Genomic DNA, 25,180 nt, shown 5'->3' with positions numbered 1-25,180 from the left:
TGATCGTTCCCGATGCCGCAGTGGGAGCCCGTACCCTCTTCTGAGCCCCAGAGCTCAACCTGGGACGAGTCGCTGGGTATTGGGGCAGCGAAAGAACGAAATAGGTCGATGGCACGGAAGTTGTCAAATTACAGCTCATACGCGGTGACGTTCAAGGAGCAGCTATTATACCAACTTGCGGGATGGCGCACGGGGATTGCTTTATGTGCTCTTCTGTCTACAGGAGTGCTCGCCTTGAACCTGGTACTGGCAGTTGTGGCCTACCTCAACCTGAAACGAAATATCGCTGGTACTTCTGTGACCGACGGCCTTTCGACACTTTGGGCAGGTGATTGTGGCACTGCGAAGAGTATTTCCTTGGGTTCCCATCTGGTCATCAACGTGCTGTCGACAGTACTGCTGGGAGCCTCGAATTACTGCATGCAGATTCTTGTGTCACCAACAAGAGACGAGATTGACGCAGCTCATACTAGGAAGAAGTGGCTCAGAATTGCAGTCCCAAACTTCCAGAACCTTGTCCACATTGACTGGAGAAGAGCGGTGATCTGTGCTGTGCTTGCCATTACGTCTATTCCACTGCACCTTTTGTGGAACTCCGCAGTCGTTCAGACCGTCAGCTCAAACGACTTCTTCGTCGGCGGCGTTACCAGAGACTTCTTAAACGGGGCAAACGCTACGGCGGACGAAGCACAGTTGGTGGATCAATGGTTCAACGGGGACGTCGAGGATTTCAAGAACATCTGGTTTCCAGCCGTTCGAAACTCAAGTGTCAAACATCTCACACCGTCAGAGTGTATTGATGCTTATGGTGTACCTATGGTCCAAGGATATCTCAATGTTGCCCTGGTTTTCGATGTGAACAACTCTACAAATAGCTTGCTCTTCGCAGCCACACACCAGACAGGCTCCGACGACGAAGACCGAGGTTTGGGGGATACTTGGGTCTGTGGCTTGCCAGCCCCGACCTCACCCAAATGCGAATACAAAGACCTCGCCAAAGAAAATGGGACTTATTGGACTCCATTATCGTTTGCCGCAAACTGGACATCGAATCCCTATCTACACGACCTTGCTAGGGGCAACATCTCCGTTGAGTCATGCCTAGCGCAGACTGTTGAGTCTCGTTGCCGTATCGGGACCACGCCCACCATTTTATATGCAATTGTTGTCGCCAACGCAGCAAAGCTACTTTGCTTCATTTGTACGTGGCTGCTTGTCTCGCATCGACCCAGGCATGAGGGGGAGGAACGGATTGTTACCAGTGGAGACTTGATCGCAAGCTATCTACGCCAACCGGACACAAGATTTGCTGGAAGATGTCTGGCTTCCGCCCGTCTGGTTCGAGACTCCAATCAGAGCAACCATGACGATTCGAATGCTACTTTCTGGGATTCGGACAGGCCGATGCCACTCCCGTGGCTGGGGGGCCGGACCCAAAGGAACCACAAGACTGTGGATGAAGCAAAGGCGCGAGAGGCGACCCAACGCTCCTCAGCTTTCGCTTTCCTCAAATGTGGACGTGGAAGGAGCAAAACAAAACCGCCCAAGACAGCACCACGCTGGCATACTGGACCGTCCGGCATGACTTGGTTGATATACATTCTGCCATCAGCTCTCTGTATCATTACTCTCTTTGCATTGTACTTCGGTTTCAGTCTGCAGGACAAGCTCTTTCTTGGGTTTGGCCAAGCATCTACTCAGACGACAGTGAGCATAGGCCCAGGTTCTGGGCCAGGCGAAGATCTCGGCGTGCTCAAGAGTACGCTGTTGGCGAACATACCCCAGCTCGTTGCAACCTACGTCTATGTGGCGTGCAACTCGGTACTTACCAGCATGCTGGCTCACCATGAAGTCAGCTCATACGCCATACGCAGGCGTGGTCTTCGCGTCAGTTTCCCGAAGCGGAAAACGGCACAGAGAGATACGTACTTCCTCCAGGTCCCCTATAAGCTTGCTTTACCTTTGATGGTAACCAGCACCGCATTGCATTGGCTACTTTCTCAAAGTCTCTTCTTACTGCGCGTTGCGGTGTACGGCCCGGATGACAAGGAGATCTCTGGGCGACCTATTGCTACTGTCGGCTACTCGTCTAGCCCGGTTCTAGCAGCGCTGGGTTTACTGGCGTTCTTTATCGTCGGAACCATAACGTTAAGTTGGGTGAAACGGTATAAAGGCGCAGAACAAATGCCTCTGGTGGCAACCTGCAGCGCGAGTCTGGCAGCGGCTACGTGTCCTGCAGCGTCTGCCTCGGACAAGCGGTTTCTCAGCGCAGAGCAAGGTGGCCATGCCGCGGAGAAGTCTTACAGCTCCGCGCCGCTAAGCGCTTCGTATCCCACGGACACTTCTTATCGTTGCCCCTTTAATGTGGCTCAAGAAGCCTCAGGATTCGAGGAGGACATTGCGGACAAGGCGCTGATGTGGGGTGTCATTCCCAGTCAATACGGGGCCGCTGTGGATGATGATACCGTGGGACACGCAACCTTTTCCGCTGGTGAGGTACACGCCTTGAAGATTGGACGTCGTTACGCTTAATGAGGAGAAAGTTGCAGAAAATTAACATATAAATATAAGATGTGCAAAAACTTGATTGCTTGATCCCAGAATGTGGCTCAGAGACGAGGCTAGGTTCTTCATATTAGTGCTTCCATTACCTAAGGTTTTGAGTCCAAGTCTCTCACGGTCCACACTTTTCAATCCGTTGCCGCCAAAGGGATCAAAAAGAGGCAGCGCTTCCTCACCGAGATTCAGTTCTTCTTTCATGTGTTGTTGCGATTTGACCTCCCTATTAGTTCCTTCGCCCGAAAGCGGGCCACACCTCACGGTTGTCTCCGTATAACCCCACTTCTTTCTGACTACCGTCAGCGACGGCAACCCCAGGAATCACATATTCTTCGACTCTTCATCTACGGTGTCTTAGCTTGCGGCCATTGTGCAGATCCTTTTGACTTCAAGCCAGGTATTGATCGGCCGCACACTGGTTCCTATGGTTACATTTCTGCAATCAATTGGCACGTTATTGCAAGAAATGGTCTCCAGATAAGTTAAGAATTTACGCAGAGAATTGCGGTGACGACAGCCTTGTCCCATATTACAAATCCTTTCTTTCCATATTGTAGCTTTCTGCAGACCGCTTCTCCTGGTAACGCGAATTTTTGCTTCTATCTCCCTCTGTGGCTTCAAGCACATCGATCTATCGGCGACAATGACCATGCACATCCCAGAAGACGGCTCTAGGCTTCTCCAAGCATGCCTGGGCCGGGTTCGGGAGCACGAAAAGACAGCACAATGGGAAAAAGCCTCCAAAGATCTGATAGAAGCCCTTGGCCTGGTCGAAAGACACCAGCTGGCAGATATCGAAAGGGCTCAGGTCCTGACGGGCATGGGTGGTGTTGAAAGAAGACTCGGTCGGTTTGCGAAGGCAGAAATGCATCTCAAAGAGGCACTCCAGACTTTGAAGGTAAACAGCGTGGGAGAAGTGGAGAACGACCTTCTTCGCATCGAAGCCATGGGAGAACTGGGCATTGTCTACGAGCACCAGAGTGAACATGCGAAAGCAAGGGATACTTGCCTCCAGCAGTACATGGAGGCATTAGAACTCATTGAGACAGCACACCGCAAGGGCGGTGACGACATAAAACATGAACAACTGATCTTGCGAGCAGAGGCTACAGCGTGCCGAGCTATCGGGAACGCGGGTAGGGCAACTCATCAGCTGGCACAGCAGATGGAGCGTGATGCTGTCGCGCAGCTTGAAAAGCGGGTGCATAGGGCGAGGAGCCTGCAAGAGAGGCTCGCAAAGGTAGACCCTGAGTCCGCGTTGTACGAAGAACTCCAGCCACGGGCAGTCCAGTGGGAGTCAATCGGGTACGACCGCTTGACCCTTTGCCATGCCGCACTGGGGAACACGGCCGCGGCAGTCAGTTTTGGAAGCAAGTCGCAAGCGATTGCCAAGACTTCACGAGATCCAACTGTCAGGGCACTATCTCGCTTCTTCTCTGGGTATGCTTTACTACGCGACGGTCAGAAGGATAAAGCCATGGATCTTTTCAACTCATCCGAAGAAAAGTGCACCTGTGCGATAGCCCTGTGCAAGGAGCCATCTGAGGAATACCGCCAATATCTACAAATCATTGTGGACGAAGGAGTTGACCTCAATCGCTACGATGAGCAGGGCTACAGCGCTCTGGATTATGCCATGTACAACGAGCACACGGGCATGCAAGACGTGATCACTAATGGCTTACGGAAAGAAATGAGTCCCGCTGCAATTACAGAGCTACAACTGGCTGCTACATTGAAGAAGCACTACAGAGAAATCTTTCAGGAGCATCTACGTCCCGAACTGAGCCGAGGCGGCGAAGACTGTATCGAAAACGTCCGCCGCAGGTATGCGGAAGTATTGATCAAAGATGAAACCAAACGCGGTCTCTTTGACAGCCTGAACATGGTGGCTTACTCGGATTTCCTAGACTGCGGTCGATTGCCAGCGTTTACGGACCAGAAGACCCAGTCTTTTGACCGAATCAAGCATCTACAGGCGCATGACGTAGCAGCAAAGCCATTCGTCGTGTTCCTGTCATATAGATGGCGACCAGCAGAGAATGAACAAGTGAGGACAGGCCCAGATGATAGCCTGCAAACACAGTACAAGCGGATGTGTAATGCAATAGAGGCGCTTATACTACAGCGCTCTGAAATCGAGAAAGAGAACGTCAATATCTGGATTGTAAGTATACTCAACGGACTCTTTCCATATACGTGCTCTAGATAAGCAAGACTGACCAAATGACACAGGACTTTGCTTGTATTGACCAGGAAAACAAGGATCCTGGCGTTGCTGCTCTGCCAGTCGTTGTGGCACAGTGCGACGCCATGATCAGTGTCGTCGAGGACGGTTACTTCGGCCGCGCGTGGTGTGCCGTAGAGGCTTACATGGTACATACGCTGATTAAGTCGTATGGAAGACATGAGTGGTACCACTATACGCCCGATCCCAGGCCGAATGCTGTTACGGGGTCGCTGGCCTCTTCTTCGCCCATGGAGGAGCCTGATATTGCGAAGCTGAGGTTGACTTACGAGGCCGACAGGCAGCAAGTGGAATTTCTGCTGAGGCAGAGCCGCCTTTTGGGTATAGAACCCTAGAGATATTGGCATTGAAGCATCAATAGCTGAGTGGTCCGGACCTTGCAGAACAGGGTCTGGATATGCCTCTCGCCAATGAACAAATAAACATGCGCACTGGAAACATAAGTCGGAAGCAGTCATCCAGCCCGGATTAACCGATGACTATCATGTTCCTGTCCGTGATCACACATTATGCTCATATTAACGTTGCACATAACACAAGGCTTATTATTCAGAAAGCATTAGATCTACTTTGAGCAAATTCAAGTACTCAGGCCTTCTTCTTGCTAGCTCTCTTCTTTCTCAAACCGTCAATACCATCCTGGACCAGGTTCCCAGCGTCGTTGGCAGCCTTCTCTCCCCGTTCCTTCAGCTGGTGCTTCTCTGCTTCATCCTGAATATCCTCCATCACGTCTTTACCCACACTGGTGCCATTGATCCAATCTAGTAGGCCCCATGCACCGAAGTTTCCACGCCCCCCGCTGGCGTAGTGCGTGGCCGTCCGCCGCGCAACGCCGCCCATGATGATACCTGGGACGACGCTGTAGCCCGACATGGACATCATCTCCTCGACGGTGGTGAACACCGTGAAGAGGAAGTACGTCAGGAGATGCGGACGGATCAGCAAGGACGGGAGGTAGACGGGCAGCAGGCGGTGCAGCATCAGGGGGAGCGGGTGGTCGGCGTAGAGCATGAGCGAGTACGGAGCCCCACGGTGCGAGTGCGCATAGCCCCTGTGTAGGTTTGCTAGGGGCCCCCGCGAGTGTAGGATGTTGCGGTGGATGTAGTACGTCAGGACCTCGCGCGTGGTGTACAGCCAGCCGATGTGCTTGATGATCTGCCAGGGCAGGGGCAGCGTGGTCGAGGTCTTGAAGAGCGGGCCCTTCAGCAACATGGTTGCGCCGATCGACAGGGCCGCCTGCACCGCGGTGAACAGCAGCAGGTTCACGACGGCGAGCAGCAGCTTCTTGAGCTGGCTCGCGGCGTCGCGGCGCGGCAGCGATGAGGAGCCATAGAGCTTGATGGATTCCGACAGGCTGGGGATCCCCGTGTCAAAGAGGAGGAAGAGCAACGACGGCACCAGCCAGAGCACAACGCGCACGGCGAGGGTGCCGATAAGCTCAATCTTCAGGGGCGAATGCGACAGGACCAATGTCGACCATGTCAAGTAGAAGAAGAGCAGGTTCAGAGACGTCGACCATGAGGTCAGCGCGGGTGCCGCAAAGTACGACAGGATCGGGAGAGATAGCAGAACGTCCAGCATCTTGGCTGATAGGGTTGTGCTTCCAACTTCGAAATTCGGGAGCGGTGCGCTCTAGCCTCAGCGTGGCGCCAATGGTGTAGCTATTTCGAGAGGAAAATTGCTTTTGGTAATAATAATCATAGGAAATGGGCTGGAGATGGAGCAGACGGATGAATGACTTTTGTTCGAATTGCCCTGAGTTTCTTCCTTGCCTTGATTTTTTGCTTACCATGATGTTTCCACTGGGTGGTGGTTGGGTATGACGTAGGTCTCACTAATAGCCAACTTACCCTACCCCGGCGTTTCGAGATGTCAGCGACGCGGCCCGGCTGTACATACAGTAGATTCGCGAATCAGCGTAAGGTTGAGATAAGCAGGGGTTCTGGTTTGAGCGGAGAATTTCATGATGGCGCGGGGAGGGAGACATGGTTTCAGATTCCCCTTGACTCTGGTTGTCGGTTGATGCTGAGAATATGTACAGTTAAACTGACGATGTTGTTTTTGGTTAACTCCATCCGGAATGCGACGTGGGTACCAACGGCTACTATCCGCATCGAAGATCACCGCTCGCACTAGTACCTAGTTTGACGTGGGCAATGAGCTCTCAGATACTGGCTGCAATAGGCGTCTACAGCAGGGTCACTCGCAGCTAACCGCTGATCAATGTGTTGCTATAAGTCGCTCTATACGGGGTCTTGGGTCACAATCTGAGGACCTGATATTCGTCACCGAGGTGTACGCTAAGCATGTCCCGACGGGCCCCTTATTAGCCAAAGCTGACCATGGCCCGTGATGAATCCGGTGTCCTGGGCCTCCCCACAAAGCGCCATTGAGAACCCTCTAGCGCCCCGAAGCTTCACGATCTGGCCAGGGGTTCTTGGGGTTGTACTATGTACTATGTAACATTCAGGAGACTCGATTCACTCGAGAGCTCCCATCGGGCTCAGGTGCGAAAGAAAGCCTTGTGCATTGGCATCCCGTCTTTTCATTTCCACATCTTATCCTGTCGTATTCGAGAAGCACACAGACTGCCGACGCGACGCTTAAGGTCACACGGGATGCAACTCTGCAGAGCTAGTAATTTCCGAGCCACGTATTGTACATGAACGCCAGCATCTCATGCAGGTTGCATTTTGCATTGGCTTGGTAAGATCCTGTACATAGGATTATAATAGGATGGCGGATGTTCGATTCTTGTACTCTGCAGAGAAGATGTGCTAGACTTGTCGAAACCAGGCTCTCTGCAGAACAGGCTCACACGGGAAGTAGGCATATGGATGGCATCCTCATTTCTCCAGTGCCACAATGCTCCCACTGCATACACGGTAGACGGGTGGGAGCGCCACTCGTGTCTTGGATGCAACAGTGACAAGAGCAGCGACTCTCGTAATAAGCCCTTGGCGAAAGACTGCGACATTGCGCCACGCTGCAGTTCTAAGACTGACATCTTGCAAACATGAATGGCAGGGCTGGATGACGTTTTGGGCTTCAGGACTACCTGATACGTGGCATGGCATTCCGAATCGGGAGTTGAAGTTATGGAGCAGAGATAGTTCAATAAAGTCGTACCGTAGTACGCTGCTACCAGGAAACAACATATCACCCACCACAGGGTCACTCAGGGGTTGGAGATGGAAGTGGATGGACGATCCGGCAATACTGGGAGCTCTGGCCAGTCAGCGTGCAGATTGGGGAAATAAGCAAGCGCTCCACCCCAAGGCCCAAGATGAGACCCTTAACCCGAACGGGAGCAGCCTTAACTTGCAAGACATTCGGAAATGGGACGCAAAGTTTACCTACTCCCATAGCGTCGAGCCGGACGGGAGAGAGATTCTTGCACAGTGTCCAACAAGGGAAGTGAGCGAGACTGAACTGCTGTCTTGTTGACTGTCGCCTGCCATGTAACTTGGCTCAGATGACAGCCGGGTGCGACAGAAAGTATATAGACCGGGCAGCAAGACAACATTAATGCATTATATCTAAACCCGAGTCGCCGTATCTCTCGATCTCTCTACCACCTCAGTCGTCGCAACACCCACCACTTCCGGGCGGGAGCCCACATGGCACGACGACGACCGACGCACAGAGACACACGACGCACACACGCAAGGAGCTTTGACACCGGACGATCCAGGGATCACAGGGGGGATGGATGCATGATCTACGCCCCGCTGCCATCACTGTCACGCTGTTGAATGATGAGCAGCAAGCGCGCATCCACCGCCCGAATTGCCTTCGACTTCCAATCCACCCCCCTGACCGAAACGATACAAGCTGCGCGCCATAATCCTTGGGCCGTGGGTTGACGCCGAGAGATCCCAAACTACTGTGCACACGCGCGTCCGGTCGCTGGCGGTCTCGTCGAGTTCCTCCTCCCAACCCGGAACCAGTCCACAGCCAATTTTAACCTCTGCGCGCCGGGTAGATCTAGTCACGGCTTACCTGCGAGCCGCCGACCGACCTGCCCCAATCGAGCGCGGTGCCAGTTCCTCCTGGGTCGCCAGCGTCCCGGACCCTGCAGATTGCGAGCTTTGCTGGCTGTGTGACCTGGGCCAAGCAAACCCGTAACCGCTACGGTACGGCGCTCGACGGCGGCGCGTGCTGCACTCTGCACTCTGCACTCCTTCTCGTTTCTCCCACCTGCAGGAGCCACGGCCTGGCGTTACAGACACTGGACGAACCGACTACCTTAGTCAGGCGCACCAAGGAAAACCCGCTCGACTGACCCGACGAGTCCGGCCTTCCTGCCTTGCCGCCTCTGCGATGGACTACTCCTACTCGGCCGCGACCTCGACTTCGGGTGCCCCAGTGCTGCCCCCTATCCCCCGGCAGCCTCACCACTCGTCGCGGCAGAAGTCACTGCGAGTCGACGTCCACCGCAGCGAAGACGGCAGCCGGCCCTTCACCCCCTCATCGCCCGAGGTCATATCTTCCCTGATCACCAGCCTGTCGGTCATCTCCAAGCCGGCCAGCTCCCTGTTCGACAACCAGACCCTCTCGCTGCCCACGTCCCCGAGGGAGGGCAGCTTTGGTGTCGACTACGGCGCATTCTCCTCGCCGTCGCTCGGCAGATTGGAGGAGGAGAGCGTGTCACTGGACGAATTGGCCGCCAGTCCCCCCATCATCCGAACGGCGCCTCCCCCTTCCGGCTTGTCGCCATTGACGGCCCCCAAGTCCCCTCGATCCCCGCATCGCGAAGTCAGCGCCGGCTTGAAGTCGCTGTTGCGATCCTCGCGACCGTCCTCCCGAGGCTCCGCTTCCTCGTCGCATGATGATTCACGGAGCATCGGCAACCTCTCGATCGAACGTGGAGCACCACAGACGCCCGAGCTGCACCGCCAGCAATCGCAAGACAGCTGGGGGAGAAAGTCGGGCCGCAATTCCAAGGGGCTCATGTACATGAGCTCAAAGGAGAGGCTGCGAGCTTCAGACGCCGAGCGCAAGCGTGCCGGCGGTGGCTCTTCGAGCAGCAATCCCAACGGGTCAAACGGAGCGTCGTCGTCACGGCCAGACGCATCATTGGTTGAAACACCCATCCGCGAGGAACCATACTACCTCGACCCAACAGACCAGGAGGGCATGCCTGAACGTAGCCCGTCCACTGAACCGGGGTTTCAGAGGCCCATTCCGACGCGTGAGTCGTCTCTACGCAAGACGGGCTCGAATGCGAGAAGGTCGTCTAGATCTACAAGAACAAAGCGTGACAGTGACAACGGCGTCAACAACAGTATCCCAGAGAACGAAGAGCACGACCGGTCACGAGATTTGTCCGCTTCTAAGCGGCGACCTCTGGCCCGCCAGAGCTCGGAGGCTGATACTACCAAGAGGAGCGAAGATATATTGCGGGCAGACATGCACGAGTCGGCGAGGCCAGGCGCCTCCCTGAGCAGGCGGCACTCCCACAATGCCACAGTTGGGAATGATAAGAAAGCAGCGGTACAAGACGCCGTTGATGATGGAGCGCCATTTCCTTCCGTCTATTCAAGCAGGCGGCGTAGTGCGCGCAGCAGTGAGAGGAGGACCTCAGGCCGCACCACGCCGGAGCCCGGGGATGCTCTCAAGATGAAGCGCAGCAGCTCGCGACTGAAGCGACTGTCGGCGCCGAGAGGCTCGGAAGAGGATGCCAAAGCGCCAGGACCTGAAACTCAGGTGTCCTACGAACGACCACCTAGTGCTGACTCTGTCGATGATGCTGTTGAATCGTATCTATGTTCTCCTCGACTTTCACAGAAAATCAAGCACCCACAGACGGGTAGGGTGATTTCGTTCTCCGAAGTTGGCGACTCGGAAGGGTCAGCAGTCTTCTGTTGCGTAGGCATGGGATTGACGAGATATATCATGGCCTTCTATGATGAGCTTGCCTTGACGCTCAAGTTGCGGCTCATTACCCCTGATCGCCCTGGTGTGGGCGACAGCGAGCCCTACACAGACGGAACAGCGACTCCGCTCAGCTGGCCCGGTAAGCTGGACCAACCGTCCCGCATGATCGACAGCATTATGCTAACACTTTCGCAGACGACGTGTACGCAATATGCCAAGCGTTGAAAATCACCAAATTCTCCATTCTAGCGCACTCAGCCGGTGCCATCTACGCCCTTGCAACAGCGCTTCGTATGCCACAACACATCCGAGGACGCATCCATTTATTGGCGCCGTGGATACCTCCATCACAGATGAACGTCTTTGGTACATCGCACGTCTCGCCTCCTACCAACGCAATTCCCACTTCTCAGCGAATTCTCCGGGCACTCCCCACCCCTTTTCTTAAAGCTGCCAACAGTTCCTTCATGACTGCAACGAGCAGCTCCATCACAAGTTCCCTCCCGAAACAACGCCGGAGCAAGCGAAAGTCTACTGCCACCGTGGCGGGGCGCCGTGATGCCACCCCCGGCCTCGAAAAGGAAAACATGGCTCAGGACCCGATGGACGATGACACCAAGGCGCCACCCATGGTCACCGAGAACATGGATCAGATCCGACCACGAGACTCAGAATTCAGCTCTTCGCAGAATGCCGTCCTCAACGCAGCATCGGATGCCATGGCCGACCAAGAGCGCCAGCTGACCTACGATACCCGCCTCACCTATGCCATTTGGGACCTGGCGACAACCGGTGCCAATCCCGCAGTGGATCTTCTCGTCTGTCTAGAGCGTCGTCATACGATCGGCTTCCGCTACGTTGACATCACGCGGCCTGTAGTGATCCATCACGGCAGCAGGGATAACCGCGTGCCCGTCGAGAATGTTCGATGGCTCGGCAAGACGATGCGCAGATGCGAGGTCCGCGTTCTCGAGGGCGAGGGCCACGGTCTCATGGCCAGCGCGACGGTCATGGGTTCCGTGTTGATGGAGATCTCCAAGGAATGGGACGACTGGCTCAAAGCCACCGGCACGACTCGGAGGGATAATGATAGGGAGCGCGGAAGGAGCTCAAGGGCTGGTGTCAGATGATGGAGCTCATGGATATACCAATTTTAATGCTGGGAGTTCGAGGCGGCGGCGGCGACTTCAAGGGTTTGTATTCCCCCGCCGGCGTCGATTGAGGCTAGGGGTCTTTGGGATTGTACGGGCTCTTATACCATGGCGTTATCCTGATTGGATGGTGGGCTGCCGTTGGCCCTGAGGGTTTGTCGATTGCGGAAGGGACAAGAATTGTCTCTTATACTTAGCACCTGTTCCTCGAGCACTTATATGCATAGATGTAGCGCTTGGGTGACCGATTGCGTCGGCTGTGCGTACATAACACCTCCTGTAGCTGGGATGCCAGCATATAATAAGAGTCTTAATCAGCAAATCATAAACCTGCAAAGCAATCGTTACACTGCATGTCCTGTCCACTTAGGATCTGGCGAACTTAGGTCCGAGAAGAGTTGGCGACATTTTCCTGGCTGATCAAGCCCAGCGATGCGCCATCTTCCGGGGCGCGGTGAGGTCTGGCAGCCTGATTGGTACATCGATATGCAGGCGTACTCCGGGGCTGACCGACCATCCATGGCCCAGAGCCTTATATCTCCCAAAGAGAGGTGCCTCTTCCATCTTTCCCTTCCCCTCTCTTCTTCTTTCCCATGCGTGGACCTCGACCCCATCGAGTAACCCCTGGGAGACGCTCTCGGCAAACTCCTGTTTTCGGCCTGATTCACGCACCTGGCGATGGATGGTGTCAGCGCCGCCGCCAGCTTTATTGCCATCGGGCAGGCGCTGGCTGCCATACCGAAAGTTGTCAAGGCTGTCCAAGCGTTCGCGAATACAAGAGAAGAGCTGGAGGAGCTCTTGTTTGAGGTATACCCACCACGGTTGCCATGTTTCTTGTAGGTCAGAGAAAGACTGACCAAGACCCCAGCTCGACATACTCGTCGCACTGCACGAAGACGTCCAAATGTGTTTCGGCCTAATCGCCGCCGATGACCTGCCTAACGTCATCGCTCCCAAGGAGCCCGCGTATATTGAGAGGATAAAAAAGGAGCTCAACCGGCTCCTGGGACAGCTCGAAGAACTGGCAAAGCAGTGCCCATCGGAAGACAACGGCCAGCGGCTCTCCAAGACCATGCGCATCAAGTGGGTCTGGAAGAAAGAGGACATCACCCGACTTTGTGAGCGAGCCCGCCGGATCAAGGACCACCTGAAATCAGCTATGGACATGCTGGCTTTCAGGCAATCTTTGTGAGTATTCTCTCTCGGGATGGCAGTTCAAATGAGCAAGCTCTTTTCAAGGATAAGTGGCACGGCGAGACATACAACCACTTCTACATTTAAGTGTAGATTGCGACCGCATGAAATTCCCTTAACCCTGCGGTTCCTACGTATTCCTTGCTACTGCAACGTTAGTAGACTAACCACGTACTACCTAGACAAGAGCGGCGAATCCAAAACACGCTGATCCTGGAAATGCATAGTGTGACCGTCGAAAGGAATGCTGTATGCAACAAACCAGAAGCAAGCGTATATGGGGACAAAAGCTCCATTACGAACTTTCGACTGCATGACCCGAGTAGAAATGGTGCCTTCTATAACACCCAACGAGCTCCATGCTGTTGTATTTGTCACTCAAGGGAACCTCGGTGTCGCAGTCAACAAGCAGTCACAATCACCAGACTGTGGAAATCCGGATGCTCTTGCCGTTGTTCATTGCAACCCTTCAAATACCGCTTTCTTGCCAAGTTACCACAATGGGTAGGAGAGCGAAGTTTTGAGTTCACTGCAACCTTCAGTCTCAAAACCGGAATTGGTCTCTCGCTGCGACTGCCTACCTTGTTGTCGGCGAATGATGGCTTATGGACCTACTTTACAATTGGTAGCCCGAGTGCTACATTGAGATATATACGGAAGAGGTCATGTATGCCTATTGATTTAGGTGTTGCTGGAGAGTCTACGTTAGAGGTGATTAGTCAAGATACTGTACATAATCCCGGAGATGGTGCTAACTTAGAAAGCAGTGGGCCATACAGAAGGGTCAATGGGACACCGCCAGGTATTTCTTAACCAGTTTCGAGTACATGTTGGTAGGCACAGATTCCATTAGGTGAGTACCTGCGCACGTCCGTGTTGGAACCGTATCCTCATATCTAGTTAGTCGAGCAGCAATGCATGCGCAGGGTCGCCAATACTTCAATATCAATCTATCAGACGAAGAGTCATTTATCAATTCCTGGATCATCAGACTAGCCGAACAAGACTTGGATTCGACGCAGTTTCCACTGCACCAAGCAGTCCGGGATCGTCATGGCTTGTCAGATACCTTGCTATCGCACCCTTCGGCCATCGACCAACTCGATGACTCTGGTATGGCGCCACTACATATTGCGTGCTGCCTTAGCAACGAGAGTGCACTAGTAGCTCTTCTCAATGCTGGGGCAAACCCAGACGTGAAAGACTTCCGGGGAGATAAGCCAATCCATTTGGCTGCCGCGGTTCGGTTGCCTGACTTCGTAAGAATACTTGTGGAATCCGGTAGCGACGTGAATTGCCTCAATGCTCTCGGCATGACACCACTCATGATTGCATTACGTGGTGATTCAGAGTCTGTCATCGTCATAGTATCGTATCTGATCGAACACGGCGCATCGCTGTTCCACAAGGATGCCACCGGCTTCTCTGTACTAGCTGGTTTAGCAGATGCGGATTTACACTCATCCCTGAAGAAGGAGCTGTTTGCCATCATCCGAAATCAAGTGGTTGCGATGGTAAATACAGCTGATGATTACGGGCGTACGCCACTACTGGCTGCAGTCTCTCGCACAGATGTAACCATGACACAACTGCTGATTGATTCAGGAGCACGAACCGATATTGCTAACGAGCATGGCTTCAATGTTCTGCATTTCGCTGCCAGATATGGCTCCTCTAATATGTATGACTATTTACTCAAAGCAGGAATCTTAGGCCTGGATATTAGGCAGCGTAACGCCAACGCGTTGACACCCGTGGGAGAATTGTGGTGGACTATGTACACCGATTCTGCTGTTCTTTTCCCGGACGAGAGACGACCTCATCAACGGGATGTGGACCTCTTTGAGCAGCTTCTGATAGACGTCAGAAACCGCGGCATTCTCGCCGAGTGCGCGACTCTCAAGTCAACAATCGCTGATATCAAAGACGGTAATCCGCTGAAAGCGCGAGAGACTTTGCACAGACTGGCCGGAGACAAGACGAGGGCAAGGATAGAGGAAGAGGCTGAAACTTTCCGAGCCATAGCCTTGTATGTGCGGAATGAGTTGATGGAACTGGCTATTGAGAGTCTGGAGGAGTTCATGGAGGTTTCGAGAGCGCGACTTGAGATTTCGCCTTTCGATGAAGAGCCAAACCCTTGGATCGACAGTGTTGCGGCTAAAGATGTGGAGAGCAGACGACGAGAGCCAACATAGCCGTCAAGCATTGTCAAGTCATAGCAGCGTCGTCGACGACAGCGATCTTGAGGAGGATATGGATGGGGAAGACACTGGCGAAGAGGAAATTGCTTCTGGTTAGACATTTGTGTTCGTTCTGATGGGGGCATTTAGGCGAGACTCTACGTTCATGTTATTCGCATATTGTTAACAAAGACAGTGCGCAGAAGTTCGTATATTTGAACCTATGTCATGATTGATTTGATATTTCCATGTATCAAGCTTCCTATGGCGCCTGTCTAGTCAACCCGTGTTGAAGTTGGCTAACGGGAACGGGGTTGGCTCAACGGGTACCTGGGTGACTAATACGAACCTGGCGTTCCTGCCGAAAATAGCTTCACATGACTCACTGAGCTTAGGAATGACTCCTCGAGTAGGTATATCGCAAAATTGGAATCCTGCGATCAATTGTGAGAACCATATTGCTTCCTGTATACATTCTCGACGTCATGGCTCAAACAGGAGGCGCAGAGTCTCAAATCACGCTCCATGGCTTCTGGACCACGTATTCAAGTAAGCCTAGTAATTGTATGCTGCACAAGGGTTGATTGACTCACATGACTCCTAGGCTGGACTGCTCGAGTTGTCTTGGTCCTCGAATACTTCAAGATCCCTTATAAAGCGAACTACTACAACATCTTCGACCCTGCCCAGCGGCCCACCGACGAGCGTTTCAACGGCCGCCTCTATCCAATGCTGCAGCCCCATGACGAGGACCCGGACTTCTTGGTAGAAGAGTCGCTCGCCATATGCGAGTACCTGGCCGACAGGTTTCCCGACCATGGCCTCTGGCCACGAGATGCCAAGCTCCGAGCCCTGGCCCGCGCAGCCGCCGCGCAGATGCACGCCGGCTTCGGCGAGATGCGCAACACGTACCACACTAACTTTGTAGCCAAATACACGGGGAAGATCCCCGTCTCGGAGGCTGCAGCAAATGAAATCAGGAAGATGGTAGGGATCTGGAGTGGAGCGAGAGCCCACACCAAGAAGCGCCTCCAGGAGCTCGGGGAGGAGGACGAAGGGTTCCTGTTCGGCGCGTTCAGCATCGCCGATGCGTTCTTCTGGCCGGTTCTCTGGGTAAATATCATCATAAATGAGTAAATATTGTGAATCAAGCTAATAATAAACAGAGATTCAGGAGCTACCAGCTTCCAATGGATGGCATATCCGATGATGGATTAGCTTGGATGGCCACGATGTGGAACCACCCCGTTATGAAGGCCCAGGCTCACGATTATTTTGAGCAGCGCAAGGACCCGAGTATTTACGTCGACAAGTATGAAAACTTGTTCAAAGGAAATGCGGAGGTGCATTTTGACCAGTTTGATGAGGACTGGGAGTTTTCGCCTCACACATGATGCCGGGGATGCGGCATCTTACGAGGAGAGTTATCATTGGGATTTATCAATAGCGAAAATGGGTATTGTGAGGCGCGGCCACGTATTTGCCATCAACGTAGGATATTCGTCGGGATTTCGACATGATAGGGTCATTCGAAACAAAGTCCAATGTGGAGTGACTAGGAAGCTCTTTCTGTTGAGATATAAAAGATTGTGAGTTATTTTATCTAACTGTTCGTTCTGCGCTGCAAGTGGGTGATAATTGAGTGATGATCCGTAGCAGACTAGAATCGCTATATGAGTTAGAAAATGCCACGCTCTTTGTAGTGGGTCACATTGGAATGATAGTGCTTATTACAGTAGAATAGTCGGTTGAACTTGAAAACCCCAAAACTCTTTCCAGTGGGTTCACTTGGAGTAACAGTGCGGATCATACTGGAATAGCCATATTAATTAGAAAGAGCCAAACTTTTCCCAATGGGTTAAAGTGGAACAACAGTACGTATTGCAGTAGAATAGTTAATGAAATTAGGGAGGAATTAGTCGGGTCTCCTGGGTTGAGTCCGATTAGTCGTGCTAATCCTAAGATGTGTAGTGGGATACCCGTTGTTATTAGACTGGCGATAATAATGACGGCCCGGAATACAAGATGGAAAATACAGTGTTCGTCATAATCTCAGCCGGGGAAGTCCGGCACGAATGAGTTTCCCACATGGTCGCGACAGCTCGCCACCCAACCGCCGGCATACAAATGGAACAATCTAAAAATATCGGGGCGAAGGTGAAGTGAATCTGACTTCTCACCTTTTGGAGCATTGGGAATATTGCTAAAGTGACGATCTCGAGCTCCCAGGCGTCACCATTAGCCCTAGACGTTTGCAGCCATCGTGGGAAGGGTCTTATTGTCGTACGCGTGGATCTGAAGATAGTCACCAAGAGAGAGAGTATTGAAACCGTTCAATCTTGCCTGTGTGTGTTTTCTGTGTGTGAAGTGACAGTATGTTGAACAGTATGTTGAATGGAAGAGAGGGCACGAGAAAGTAGCAGGCAGTGGCCGACCTGCGCCGATTAAATCTTAAAGAGCGACTCGAGCAGATCACCAAGCGACAGGACAATTGAATCCCGACTCTGTTGAGCAGGGCTAGGAGCAGAAATATTTCAACAAGCTGAAGAGAGCCATGGAGGAGGATTCTGATGTCGGTGAGGTGATTGACCTTCTACCAATACCCAGATATTGAGCAGATGGCTGGCATTTCGGTGAGCATCTTGGGCCGTATCTTCGCCGAGGAGAGAACCTGCGGCAGAGACAGTCAAGTCCCCTCTTTCCCAGAGCTCCCTGCGGTGCCGCTGGCGTAAACCAAGGTGATAACTCTCGATGTACTATCTACCCGCTTACGTGTGATGGTAAGGCTGAAGAAAATCAGGGAGGGTGAAAGGGACAAGAATGGGGTTGAAAAAATGAGTCTCCTGATTAGCAAAGGCCTCCCTGCGGGATCACAGCCCGAGTTTCCGATGCAAGTAGATGCTACCTACGTACCAACTATAACCCACGAGCACCATCCAAATTATTCGAGACAACTGCGCGGCCACTCGGTCGGCGCGATCAGCGCAGCAGAGGATCGGGAACAGCCACTGCGGGCAACAATGGCCGGTTGCCTCCAGGTAAGGTGCAGCGCACCTGCTTCCTCGTCAAGTATTTGTTGACACCACCTGGACAACCTCGATAGCTGCTTCCCTCCACCAAACAAACGAAATTCCTTGCCAATCCCTCATTTTTCCTTACAGTTCCCTCAATTTCCCAACCCACCAAAACCACCACCAACGCAAACTCTTTCGCCACCAGCCCGTGATCCTCCCCCCATCACATCCATCACGTCCACCACGTCCATCACGTCCACCACAAAACGGTAGGTAAGTCTTCCTTTTCATCGTTCTTTTCATCATCATCACCATCATCATCATCATCACCACCATCATCAATACCATCACCAGTCCATCGTCAAATCCGGGCTCGACCTCACCTTGGGTGTGCCATTAGCGTCGTCACGAGTGTGTGACTTTGTCTACACAACAGTACTACGCAGAGCACTGTGGCCACTCAACAACACTTGAATCTTCATCCTGATCACCACTGAACATACTTGGAACCTTCCATCCAGACACACCACGAGAGAGCGTCCGGGGGACCTCTGGTCATTTCCTCGCTGCCGTTTGCTAGCAAATGGGTGGCCATTTCCTCCCTGTTCTCCACTCCCTCCTTGCCACTCAAACAGAGTTTCCTTTCCCATCCTCCAGAGAAGACAATTTTCCTCCCCCAATGTCTCCTTCTCTATCCTTTTGGGAGCTGACTTTCCTATTTGTGCAGGATCGTTAACATGAGCCTGGATGCATTTGCAGCCAAGGCCGAGGCGGCCCCGGGAAGGTATGTCACCAAACTGCCCATCCGTCGTGTGTCATGCCCGAAACTAACTCCTCTCTAGCCCTGGAAACCTCAGAGGTCCTGTGCCTGTGTGGGCTCTGGCCTTTGTGGGTTTGGGTTTCTTCGACCGCGAGCCCAACGGCGAGCCCAGAGTGACGACTGACGGAACAAAGCCCGTCTACTATCCCCCCGAGAACCGACCTGAGCATTTCAATGAAGTCATGCCCGTTTTCCCGTCATGCGTCCCTTCACTTCAAGATGTGTTCTTGAGGGATACAGACGTCACCAGAGCCCCGGTCGTGGTTTTCCTGTCCTTCGAGGCCCTTTGCCAAAGTCATGAAGGTGACCAGCTCGTCATTTCCGAGATGGGCCTGACATTCTTGGACCTGGACCTTCTCGCTCAGCAACAGGGCAAGAGCCACCCTGGAAGGCGCGGTGAAAACCTTCAATCGATCATGCGATCACAGCATTACATCGTCAAGCAGTTCATGGGCCACCATACTGGAAAGGGGGGCCAAGATGCGACCTGTCATGACCCCACACACATATCTCGTCTTTGGCTGTATGCCTTTGGCAAGAGTCAGTACATCGATGCTGACCAGATCCGCTACCGGCTGGACAAAACTTTCACCCGCGCCTCGCAGCTCCATCTGACAAAGAAGCAAGTTCAAAACGGCGAGATTCGCGACGTCATCGTGGCAGGTTACGACGCCCAGATTGTCGAAGGCGTCTTGGCCCATTTCCAGTGCGATTTCTACCGCCAGCGAGTCTTCTATCAGATCTGGGACATCAAGTCATCCCCTCTCGTGCGTCCTACCCTTAGCATCTGACTGGGTGAAGCGTTGTATTGAGCCTAACTGACTCTGCTACAGCTGACGAACGTGCTGCCTGCAGGCATCCAGCTGGGTCTGTGTGATTTGGCTCAGCACATAGGCCTGCAGACCACGGTCAACAACTTCAATGTGACCCGCAACTCGGGTAACGATTCCGCGCTCGCTGGCTCTATTTTTCTGGCTCTACTATTCTTGAGCCGAGAGGAGGTGAAGATTCTTGGCAAGGGGAAGGGACTATTTCATATCCGCCGTGAGTCGTTCGAACTTCTATTCTCAGCATACATCATGCTTACTTACACCAGGACCCCGCTATGTTGAGTACGCCTTGGCCAGACTCAACTATCCAGGTATCGCCCCAGCTGATGGCGGAAGGCGTATCGCTTTCACTCATTACCAGCACCCTCACTCCGAGCCCCGTGTAGGCCGGGTGCCGGGCGACATCAAGGAGGAAGTGGGTACCAAGGAGGAAGTCGGAATCAAGAGGGAAATTGAAATCAAGAAGGAATGTGAGGATGATAACTATTGAGCATCAACGCGCAGCCTCGCCGTTTGCGGTAAGACAGTTGAGAAAACAGATGTTTGGTAGGGAGGGGTAGCAGAGACTGTGAAATTGCACTATAATTCAATGTTTGCTCTTGACTCCTCTGATGTTATGATGCACTGGTCACGTCAACAGCCGAGTGTTGATGGCTTCTTTTTCCGTCACCTCATCTCCTGATGGTATGACCTGACAGCCAAGTACAGATTTAAGGAGTGATAACGATCCGCTACCGCAAAGCTCTTCAGAATCACAGGCGGGTTAATACGGACCAAGGCTTCAATTTGTTAACTGACCGATGAATCCCCATGATTTATGACCGTAAAGGGCTGAATTAGCAACCAAACCATTCAAGGGGAGCGGGTGTATTGTAGCCTTGGAGGCATCCGCATGATGCATACTCTTGTTCGCTTGCTGTGGGTCAGCGCCGGCGCGCCGGCCGCGGAATGGCCTCAGTCGCTGGGACGGTTGAGATCTACTTACCAGAGAGGCGCTCACGTGGCAGAGATGATTGCTGTTGCCCAGGGCACGCTTGGTTGTCGAATTTTTGAGTTAACCGGAACTCCCTCGTGTCTACTGTGGAGATGCTCCATGACCTCGTAGCCCAAGGTCTGAGAGCGTATGTAACAAGACGATGGGTCTGATTGGCTTCAGTCCTGTCCCGAGACCGGATGATCTCGCTGCCATGGAGCGAACTCATGTTCGCGACTTCTTGCAACTGGCTCTCGGACGTGATGGCCACGACCGGCAATACTCGTTCTACAAAGGGTTTTTTATTTTTTGTGGTGTGCATGGTCTGCGGTTCTGTGATTCTCGGGTCCGACGGTGGTGGGGTTACCGCTTGCGAGAGAAGCCTCCTTTCCTGTCGGCTCGGTCTCGTGGTTTTCGGTTGCCGGAGGTGTCCGGGCCAGAGACGGCTCATGAGAGCCAAGGATGATGACGGAGCAACTGATAGGCACTCCTGGTTTTCTAGGCTTTAATAGTACTGTGGCTCTTTGCTTAGTTTCTTTCATGGTTTGGTATCGGGTAGCTATGGTTATGATTCTCGCCACCGAAACCTTATTCTGACTATATACGTGTCTTTCGTCCGGCCAATCAGAACGGAATAGAGGACTTTGGCGGCCATTCGCCAGGGTCTTCATATGCACACTCATAATGGTGCTCCCCTGAACCGACGAGTACCTCCTCGTCTTCACCTTTCTGCTCAGCGTTCGGTAATAATACCACAGCTGTCGAATTGGGCGGCACGGTGAGGCTCATCTTGAAGGTCTTTACACCGCTTCCCGTGCTCAAGATCTCCCACTTGCACTTGATCCATCCGTATCCGCTCAGGTACTCCGTCTTGGCTCTGGTCAAATCGCCGCCAGGTCTCGGTCTCACTTTGAACTTCTTCCATCCCGGTATGCCTGTATCGTCATCAAGAGAGGCTAGTCCGCCGATGACCTCATGCATCCAAGCAGCTACACTGCCAAGAGCGTAGTGGTTGAAGCTGGTCATTTCACCTGGGTTGATCTCTCCAGAGGGAAGCATACTGTCCCATCTCTCCCAGATGGTGGTAGCGCCTTGACTGACGGGATACAGCCAAGAAGGGCACTTGTCTGACAGCAGCATCTTGTATGCTAACTGTATGTTGGATGCGGACGCAGGCAGATCCAAAGATAGCGCAGGTAGAATCACATTTGTACCAGCGAATCCAGTACTGACTTTGAAGTCTGCTGCGCGAACCCACTTGTCAAGCCGTGCTGCAGCCAAGGCACGCCCAGCTACATCAGTATCCTCATGTAGTCCAAAAACCAGAGTTAGTGCCAAAGCTGTCTGTGTATCACCGACCACAAGACCAGATCCGGCAATATACTTGTGCCTGAATGCCTTCGCTAGTCTCTCAGCCTCTTGCTGAAATCGTTTCTCGTCCTCTGGTTTCGACAAGACGCTTGCGACTTTCGCAACTGTCCGCGTGACATGCACCAAGTATGCATCTGCCACCAATGTGCCATCAGTCATGGCAAGGGCTGGGTTATCTGATGGAGCAGCCGGGTCTAGCCAATCTCCGAGCTTCCACATCTCGGTCTCCCAAAGCCCGTCATCCGCACGAGGTATGACCCTTAGATGGTCCAACATGCCTGAGTAACACTCCCGAAGTGGTCCATCGTCCCGTGACCATTGGTACAGGGTCCATGGCAGAAGTACCACTACATCGTCCCACACCGCCTGAGCCACACAAGGCCAGGGTCCATTTGGCATCACGTCGGGGACTACCATCGGCACGATGCCGCCCGCTTGCTTTTGATCGCTGATGAGATCGCGCATCCAGTTTCCCATGAAACCTGCACTATCGTACAGGAAAGATGCCGTGGGACCGAACACCTGAATGTCACCTGTCCAGCCGAGCCGTTCATCTCGCTGTGGACAGTCGCTTGGGATAGAGAAGAAGTTCGAACGAAGGGACCAGGTAACATTGGAGTGCAGGCGGTTCAGAGACTCGTTAGACGACTCAAAGTAGCCCGTGCGGCGCATGTCTGTGTGCATGACAGCTGCTGATATTGAGTCCACAGTTAGGGGGTCCGACGGGTCAGATGGAGCCCACCCATCCAGCTCAATATATCGAAAACCATGGAAAGTGAACTGTGGCATGTATTGAGCCAAAGGAGAGTCCGAAAATATGATCGAGTCCGTTGCTTTGGCACAGCGCAATGGACGTGTGCCGAGCTCTCCATGCTCAAGGACCTCCGCATGCCGGATGGTCAGTGTGTGACCTCGTGGCATTGAGAGGGAGTGGATGAGAATCTTGCCAACCAGGTTCTGACCAAAATCGACCAGAGTTTTGCCTGAGGGTGATTGAAATATCCGGGTGGGCCTCACAAGTTCTGTTACTTTGACTGGAGGACAAGGTGATGCTAATAAAGTTGCATCCGGGAAAGGGAGTTTCTTGGCTGCTTGCCAGGAAGAAGATGTCTCAGTCTGGGCGCTGACGTTATTCCAGTTGCTCTCTTCTTGCTGGCAATCGTAGACCTCCCCATCGTATATACCACTTGATTGAATAGGGGATTCAAGCCATTGCCAGGTTTCGTCGGTCTTCACCGTCAACTCCGGCTTGTTCGTGTCTGAGTGGCGTACTTCAAGCTGAGCAAGGGCTCCAATTTCGTCACCATAGAAGCAGGTGACCCCTTTGCCCCAGACAACCCTGCCAGCATACCATCCTTCAGCAACCTCAATGGCCAATGTATTGACCTCACCAATGCGCAGAAGATTTCCAACATCAAATGTCTGATACTGCAACCTGTGTTGATAAGACGTCCAACCTGGAGCCATGTGTTCATCGCCGATCCGGGTTCCATTGAGGTATGCGACGTAAACACCAAGTGCAGTAATATACAGTCTCGCCTGCTCGGGCTTTTTGTTTACATCGAAAGCTTTGCGAAGCCGTATTGGTCGAAAGTACTCGGTTCTCTCACCGTCAAGAGGTAGTCCCGTCCTCGTTGAACTCGTGATGAGATCAGCCGCCCACTCTTGACGTTCCAGCAAGGCGGCTTCCACAGCGACCCAATCCGACCACTCTGTGTTTGCTGTTTTCCCATCCGTCGATCTAGGTGTCGAGCCGCTGGTTCCGCATGCTCTGATACGAAGGGCGACATTCTCACGGGAAGAAAGAGGCGTATCGGGCCATGGTATCAAGACGTTTTCGTCACTGGCCATCTTGAAAGCCTGCGTGTTTCCGGAGGTTCGGCGGTTGATCTCAACCTCATATGAAGTTTGAATCCAGCTGCTGGGAGCATGAGATGAGTCTGCCTTGTACCGCCATGATATTCGAGGAGAGCGCTCATGAAGGCCAAGCCCGGTTGGATGGTGTTCGAACCGCACGTCACAAATAACAGGTGCACCGCCGCCCATCTTGGTCAATAATTGGAGAAAGTAACAGCACCAAGAGTATGCATGTGAGTTGACACAGGAGAGCTATCCAGACGACTTCTGAAGACCTTTCCGGCGATGTGCAGCAGAGCCTGACATTTAATCATGAGGCTGTTCGGCGTAGTTATCTGCGCAGCTGCCCCTCGTCGACGCACCGCCAAGGGCACTATTCGGAATGATATCGCCCGAAGATGGGGCGGGAAGCTGGCAAAGGTGGAGTTGCATCGCCGGTGGTGATGCTTGGAGGCCCGCAAACCGGCAGCACTTCGGGTCCCCGGAGTCCGCTAAGATGCTAGTGCTGTCGCGGCTGCCGGCGCCAACGGGGGTCACCTGTCGAAACTGGATGAACTTCGGCAGGCAGACAGACTGATGGTATGTCGTGCTTCAGGTACTCTGTTCACGATTGGTCGGTTCAATCTAATGTCATTTCATGCATACAGAAGTTGCACTCTGTACTGTCACTTTGGGTTCCAAGTCTCAAGATTCAAGAACCGAAAGGGGGCGCGCGTATGCAAACCGTGAAATATGTCCTGTCGATTGACGACTCATTCAACAAGAAAAGTCTTGATGGCCTACAGGAGAGATTGACGCTGGAATGAAAGTGTCGACCTGCATGGGCCTAGTCATTGCAGCCCGGCAGTACAGTCCCTGAGGCTGACTTTCGACATGTGCCATCTCGCCAATGAAGGTTATCTGCCTGGGATCTGTATCAGGGAGAAGTGCGGATCAGATTGCAGACGCGCCCTACTTGGTCGGGCCACAGGCCTATCCACGTTGCTGACCTTCTGTCATCGGTACTGAGTAGTCGTATGTCTATTAAGAACAATTCACGTCTGCCATTACATCGGCCCGTGCACGCGACTCTCTATCGACGAGTTGATAGTAGTATGGCCAGT

At 53.0% G+C, this 25,180-nt stretch overlaps 8 protein-coding genes across 8 annotated transcripts; 6 read left to right on the top strand and 2 right to left on the bottom strand.

Moving 5' to 3' along the window:
- Nucleotides 1-12: 12 nt before the first annotated feature.
- JN550_003662 (uncharacterized protein) lies at nt 13-2,532 on the top strand (the record flags this gene model as incomplete). The annotated part of the gene is made up of 1 exon (XM_049315091.1): nt 13-2,532. One exon carries the CDS (start codon nt 13-15, stop codon nt 2,530-2,532), a length of 2,520 nt encoding a protein of 839 aa, XP_049174232.1.
- Nucleotides 2,533-3,202: 670 nt separating this feature from the next.
- JN550_003661 (uncharacterized protein) lies at nt 3,203-5,142 on the top strand (the record flags this gene model as incomplete). Its single annotated transcript, XM_049315089.1, has 2 exons — nt 3,203-4,726; nt 4,795-5,142. The coding sequence occupies 2 exons, from the start codon at nt 3,203-3,205 to the stop codon at nt 5,140-5,142; spliced, it is 1,872 nt and encodes a 623-aa protein (XP_049174231.1).
- Nucleotides 5,143-5,395: 253 nt separating this feature from the next.
- Nucleotides 5,396-6,388, bottom strand: JN550_003660 (uncharacterized protein; the record flags this gene model as incomplete). Its single annotated transcript, XM_049315088.1, has 1 exon — nt 5,396-6,388. The coding sequence occupies one exon, from the start codon at nt 6,386-6,388 to the stop codon at nt 5,396-5,398; it is 993 nt and encodes a 330-aa protein (XP_049174230.1).
- A 2,742-nt stretch (nt 6,389-9,130) lies between these two features.
- On the top strand, nt 9,131-11,817 carry JN550_003659 (uncharacterized protein; the record flags this gene model as incomplete). Its single annotated transcript, XM_049315087.1, has 2 exons — nt 9,131-10,826; nt 10,883-11,817. 2 exons carry the CDS (start codon nt 9,131-9,133, stop codon nt 11,815-11,817), a joined length of 2,631 nt encoding a protein of 876 aa, XP_049174229.1.
- A 699-nt stretch (nt 11,818-12,516) lies between these two features.
- JN550_003658 (uncharacterized protein) lies at nt 12,517-15,227 on the top strand (the record flags this gene model as incomplete). Its single annotated transcript, XM_049315086.1, has 6 exons — nt 12,517-12,645; nt 12,707-13,026; nt 13,215-13,281; nt 13,800-13,885; nt 13,937-14,571; nt 14,638-15,227. 6 exons carry the CDS (start codon nt 12,517-12,519, stop codon nt 15,225-15,227), a joined length of 1,827 nt encoding a protein of 608 aa, XP_049174228.1.
- Nucleotides 15,228-15,697: 470 nt separating this feature from the next.
- On the top strand, nt 15,698-16,606 carry JN550_003657 (uncharacterized protein; the record flags this gene model as incomplete). The annotated part of the gene is made up of 3 exons (XM_049315085.1): nt 15,698-15,761; nt 15,817-16,325; nt 16,379-16,606. 3 exons carry the CDS (start codon nt 15,698-15,700, stop codon nt 16,604-16,606), a joined length of 801 nt encoding a protein of 266 aa, XP_049174227.1.
- A 2,357-nt stretch (nt 16,607-18,963) lies between these two features.
- On the top strand, nt 18,964-20,366 carry JN550_003656 (uncharacterized protein; the record flags this gene model as incomplete). The annotated part of the gene is made up of 4 exons (XM_049315084.1): nt 18,964-19,010; nt 19,069-19,813; nt 19,880-20,090; nt 20,143-20,366. The coding sequence occupies 4 exons, from the start codon at nt 18,964-18,966 to the stop codon at nt 20,364-20,366; spliced, it is 1,227 nt and encodes a 408-aa protein (XP_049174226.1).
- A 1,107-nt stretch (nt 20,367-21,473) lies between these two features.
- JN550_003655 (uncharacterized protein) lies at nt 21,474-24,266 on the bottom strand (the record flags this gene model as incomplete). Its single annotated transcript, XM_049315083.1, has 1 exon — nt 21,474-24,266. The coding sequence occupies one exon, from the start codon at nt 24,264-24,266 to the stop codon at nt 21,474-21,476; it is 2,793 nt and encodes a 930-aa protein (XP_049174225.1).
- Nucleotides 24,267-25,180: the final 914 nt, after the last annotated feature.

Source organism: Neoarthrinium moseri (assembly GCF_022829205.1).
Source record: "Neoarthrinium moseri strain CBS 164.80 chromosome Unknown scaffold9_Wmoseri_CBS_16480, whole genome shotgun sequence".
Taxonomy (NCBI): Eukaryota; Fungi; Ascomycota; class Sordariomycetes; order Amphisphaeriales; family Apiosporaceae; genus Neoarthrinium; species Neoarthrinium moseri.
Note: the sequence above shows the minus strand (reverse complement) of the source record. Positions and strands in the feature narration are given on the sequence as shown.